This window comes from Phaethon lepturus, unplaced genomic scaffold (assembly GCF_000687285.1).
Source record: "Phaethon lepturus isolate BGI_N335 unplaced genomic scaffold, ASM68728v1 scaffold4162, whole genome shotgun sequence".
NCBI classification, from domain to species: domain Eukaryota; kingdom Metazoa; phylum Chordata; class Aves; order Phaethontiformes; family Phaethontidae; genus Phaethon; species Phaethon lepturus.
This window is the reverse complement of record NW_010525388.1, coordinates 79,902-85,699: the sequence shown is the minus strand read 5'-3', so window position 1 is coordinate 85,699 and position 5,798 is coordinate 79,902. Positions and strand designations below refer to the sequence as shown.

Below are 5,798 nucleotides of genomic sequence, written 5' to 3'. Positions count from 1 at the left end.
TTATTTCTAGACTTTTATGGAGTCTACTCAGGCGCTGACTTTACATGGGTAAGACAGCATACGCATCTCTCTCCTGTACCTTTACCGGTCAGTCCCATTCTGTCCAATTTCCACCAAAGCGTGCTCTTGTTAGCAGGACAAACATTTAACAACATTTAGACCAAATGGGATTTGTAGGTATTCATGTGCATAGTTGCCACTGATGCTATTTATCCTAAGATAAAGTACATGATACATCATTCTTTAAACAGATTTAAGATGTTCCATGGCATATTTTGAAAGATCATCCAGAACGCTAGGAAACAAGAAAACGCTAGAAACCAGCAAATTATTTTTGTATATCTTTAAGATTACTTAAATAGCCAACATGCTACGCATGCTTAACTTTTTTTATACATTATCATCTGTGATATATTATCAATTAGAAAAGCATTACTTCAGTTATACTGCTATATTCTAGTATACTATCTCGCATTGTGGTACCTCATGAGAAAGAAAGAAATGCATTAAGACACTTAATTAATGGCCAGTCATATTTAAATTCATTTTTTCTTGCCCTAGGCTTTTATGATCTAGCAATGGAAAATTTTCTTCATATTTTTCAGAAATAACAGAAAATTCCAAGAAATGGAAGCTGCTGCTAGTAAAAGAAGAAAAGCAGAGTATCACCAGGGTTACTAGCTCCTATTTGAGACCCATGAATGATTACAGAGTTACTTTTCTGTGTCGAACTTTCAAGTTTCATTAATAATATGCTGCCTCTCTGGGACATAGGTGACCTCATGGTACGAAGGCTATTTATTCATCACATGGAATAGAAGAGCTAGAAGAACAATGGCTTCAAAGGTATCGTGCTTATATGTTTTGACAGTGGTCTGTTGGGCAAGTGCTCTTTGGTACTTAAGTATAACTCGTCCTACTTCTTCCTACACTGGCCACAGACAGCTAAGTAGCGTATCGATAGCCAGAAAAAACGTTTCCTTTGGCAACATAAGAACTCGACCTATAAATCCACATTCCTTTGACTTTCTTATCAATGAACCCAACAAATGTGAGAAAAGCATCCCCTTCTTGGTCATTCTTATCAGCACAACTCACAAAGAGTTTGATGCAAGGCAAGCCATTCGCGAAACGTGGGGAGACGAAAACAACTTTAAAGGAATTAAAATCGCCACACTATTTCTTCTTGGAAAAAATGCAGATCCTGTGTTAAATCAAATGGTAGAGCAAGAAAGCCAAATTTTTCATGACATTATTGTGGAGGATTTTATCGACTCTTATCATAATCTCACTCTGAAAACATTAATGGGAATGAGGTGGGTAGCAACGTTTTGTTCAAAAGCAAAGTATGTTATGAAGACAGACAGTGATATTTTTGTAAATATGGATAATCTTATTTATAAGCTGCTCAAACCTAACACCAAGCCAAGGAGAAGGTACTTCACTGGTTATGTTATAAATGGAGGACCAATAAGAGATGTTCGCAGTAAGTGGTACATGCCGAGAGATTTGTATCCCGACAGCAATTACCCACCCTTCTGTTCGGGCACCGGCTACATTTTTTCAGCTGACGTAGCAGAACTGATTTACAAAACCTCCCTTCATACCAGACTTCTTCATCTTGAAGATGTGTATGTTGGACTCTGTCTTCGGAAGCTGGGTATTCACCCCTTCCAAAACAGTGGCTTCAATCACTGGAAAATGGCTTACAGCTTGTGCAGGTACCGCAGGGTGATCACAGTGCACCAGATAACACCAGAAGAAATGCACAGAATTTGGAATGACATGTCCAGCAAGAAACATCTTCGGTGTTAAGATTTTTTACAGTTGTAAATAATTTTTTTTTAACTTTTTGTTTAGTCTGGTTATTTTTTGACGAAGTTATCTGCTGATTTACAGGTTAAACGGTGGGATATTAACTGTGAGAGGATTTTTAATGACCGATTTTTCATTCTCGTTTTGACTACTGGTTTACAGACTTCAGGCTCTTTTCACAAGGACATTACACCAACCAGAAGGATCTAGAGTCAAATCTCAGATTTTGTATATTATCCCCTATCACACATATCAGCTCCTACATCTGTATGTAAAAGGACAGTAATAAACTATCATGAGCTGCTTAACAGTTCCTGCCCCAGCCTCTGAGATGAGACTCAGGCCCTAAGAAATGAAGAATTACAAATATACTTCTATTCCTTTTTTGACACCTCACAACCATCTCTAACTAGAGCTTTGTTAATGAAATTGAGCAGTATACATTTGCACTAACCTTATAAACTTATCTTGACATGTATGTTTTATAGTATGTGTGTAATTCCCAAACAGCTTACTGATAATATAACAGCAGAATTTAGACAGGTAAGAACATCAAAGTCTCATAGGCCTTAGAAACAAATCCACACACTGAAGTATATTCTTATGCACCAAATAGTATTTCTTTAAATTATTTCAGAAGATACCCCATTTCTTTCCACTACCTAAAGCAGCCCATAAAAAGATGTAATACAATTTTAAAATTAAATAGAATATGTAGGTGAGATAAGACAAGAGACATGTATGAAAAACTATCTTAAAAACACATGATGAAAGTATGAATATCTTTTAATTTCAAAGCAAGTGCAATGTTTCTCATTAGTATCAGTGGACCTCTCCATTAAGCAACTTGCATAGCAATATATGATTATATTGCATGATAAAAGTATCAATAAGCAGCATATTTCTTCAACATCAGTCAGTGCACCATATACCTAAAAAGAAGTAACACAAATACAGCTTTTTAAGGGTAAGCTCTACTTTTGCTAGAGTACATATAGGAATGAGATTATATCAGATTTTTCATCATGTATAAAAGTAGAATTTTGTCCAGTAAAAGAATGCAATCAATTTCCTGTTGATTGGGCAACAGAGTACGTAACAGTTACGTACAGCTTTCAAAGCAAAATAGAGGGTTTTTAAGAATCACCTATTAAAGAAAAACAAATTCTAGCCCTTGTTACAAATCTGCAGCTCCCAGGTTACTCATCACAGGGTCGATACTCGCTAAGGTCCCACCCAAGCAATCCCCAGAGCATACAACAGAAATCAAGTATACAAGATTTTATTCAAGTATCATATTGTGCTAATGTGTTTTGAATATGAATGTTAATGAAATGTCATGAAAATTATTTCCTGGAAAATTCTTCAATAAATTCAAGCCATCTCTAGTCAGCACCACCTTCTAACAAAGAGCTAAAATATGACATTGTTCAGCAATTAACTTAGAATGAAGAATTCACAAACAAGTTACAAAGGTACAAAACTCACCAAATATGTTATTAGGTGTAGATTACTCACACCATCCACAGCATACACAAAAGCCTAATTCATTTCAGCTAGCGTTACGTGTAACACGTGAAAAACTTAAGTCTGTACGTTATTCAGGCTGTCTATAAAGTTGTCGGAAATTAATCGAATAAGAATTTAAAGGAAAACTCTGACCTGATTTTGCCATGAGTGTACATAGCACAGTAAGAGGAATGAAGATGCTACCCCAAAAGGTTTGCAGTTTCATGACAAATTGTTAGTCTTGTTCACAGGTGCAGCACTATAATTTCGAAAGGAAATACTTGTAAATAAAGTAACAGTATACCTGGCTTTCAAGCCACAAGCAGTAGTTGTCTCAAACTAATCTACTTCAGATCTAAAGGTGAAGCTACACAACAGAGAGCCCAGGAGTTACTGCTCATCAACAGGAGCTTGTGCACCCTTCATAAATGCAAATCCTTGATTTTATATAAGATACTGAATCTCTTGCAGCATAATTAAGATTTATCCTTCCCTAGTTGACCTAGTCCTTGTTAAAGTTGCTGTTGCTTCCTGTCAAACTCAGAACTCTAGCTGAACAAGGTCCAACTAATTGCATAGATGAATATATGACACACACACTGATTAGGTGAAGTTCAGCTTTCCTTCGCCGATTCCCAGAACTTGGGGGTTCCTTCCTTCCTCCAGGTTTAGGAAAGGAAACTAAAGTGGAATTCATCCACAACCCTCAGGTAAATCAGACAGCATGGATACTGTCCTACCTGCTACTCACAGGCTGCAATCACTTCTACTATCCCTCTGCACTGTGCAGTAATTTTGGGTTTCTGAATCCACAGCTGAATGGATTTGGTGGCCTTACTTTCCTGCTAACACTTCTGTGGCCTTTGGTTAGTAACCAAGAGGACAGCAGGGCTCCCAATCTGGATACCTCAAGGCTTGAGAGTAGCATGGTAGCCTTGAATTTCTCCCAGTACAAGTAGACTTTATCAACGATTAGAAGGTACACCTTGAAAATAGTATCTGAAAAAATATATTTCCTACCATTTATAAATAGATAGATCTTCAACAGAAATATAAATGTTCATCTTGGAACTGATGTACATATTTCTAAGGTGTTTTCTTCTGTATTCAGCTGTATATATGTGTAGAGTCTGCTTGCTGCGTAGTATTCCCTTATGCATGGAGCTGAGTTAGGCATTATATTTGTCCAGTGTCTCAAGAGCCTTAAGCATGTGTGCCCTAACTTTTGAATGTACAAGACTTTTCTTACTTTACTGTCAAGTGAATTTAAAAGAACACAACAAAAGCCTGATTTTCTACTTCTATTAATTTTCTGATACTAGACTTCACTAGTTTGTTACATTTACGTAACAGAGTTGTTTACTCTTTGCTCAGAAACTGCAATATAGCAACCTGGAGCTAGAAAGGCAGCAACACATCTACTCACAGGGACAGCTTACTGTCCCTTCCACTCAGTAGTACTTATGCCACATGGGGTATTGTTAACAAATAAGTGTTTGCATTAGGCTTCCCTTATTCAAAAGAAATAGTTATGTTACCTAAAGGTCATTTTGTTTCACTAGGCATGGGACAAATGACAACTTGGTTAAGACATGCTGGCTTCTAGTCACTTCAAACACGTGACTATAACCACATTTTGATTCCAAAACATACATGAGCAAAGCACATCGAGCGAAGAAGCCAACTCTCTTCACTACAAGTTTTTCACAAAAGCATTTTTTTGCTAAAACCATGAGAATATCTAAACAGAAGTCTCAAGGTTCATTTTCCATCTTTCCTAATAACAACATTAAGTATCAATTTTTATTCGTTATTGGGAATTTTTTTTTGTCTTTATAATGTAGATGGCAACAGCAATTTGTAAATGAAGAGTGTAATTAACTAGAAAAGCTTGTCAACAGTAACCAAACTTTAGGTGTATCATTATATATGACTGGCTGTACTTATGTATTTATTTGTCTAAATTGTATATATTGTTTTCTCTATAGTGTCTGTAGGAGTGCATTCTTTTAGATTAAAGTATTATTTACAGTTTTGTGGGATTGCCAGCAAAGCTGCTAATCAAGATACTATTTTTTTGTATCAATGTCAAATAAAAAAAAAAAATTAAGAACAAAGTCAAATGAGAAATTGAAGGTGTCCTGTACAGTTTTCTTCTTCACTTATTTCTAGAAACATAAATGGTATTATCTGAAAACACAATACCAGTGAACAGGCTCATTTGTCATAAGGAAGAATATTGTACTGTAAAAGCAGATTTAAAAAAATAATTTGAAAAATAAACACAATAAAAAGATTACTTTTATTCATTACTTGTGCAACAACTTCATCAAGCTGATGTCCATACTGATGAGGTGTACTACTGCATTTGACTCCAAAAACTTAACCTTAAAACAGCCATGGCAATATCTGGCAAATTAGCAGATGGGTTCATCACCGGCTTTGCCCTATTCAGCTGCTTTGGCATCTCCAAC

At 36.0% G+C, this 5,798-nt stretch overlaps 1 protein-coding gene across 1 annotated transcript; it reads left to right on the top strand.

Annotated features, from left to right (window-relative positions):
• The first annotated feature begins 834 nt into the window (after window positions 1-834).
• B3GALT1 (UDP-Gal:betaGlcNAc beta 1,3-galactosyltransferase, polypeptide 1) lies at window positions 835-2,065 on the top strand. The gene has a single exon (XM_010282721.1). It carries the CDS (start codon window positions 835-837, stop codon window positions 1,813-1,815), a length of 981 nt encoding a protein of 326 aa, XP_010281023.1. The 3' UTR covers window positions 1,816-2,065.
• Window positions 2,066-5,798: the final 3,733 nt, after the last annotated feature.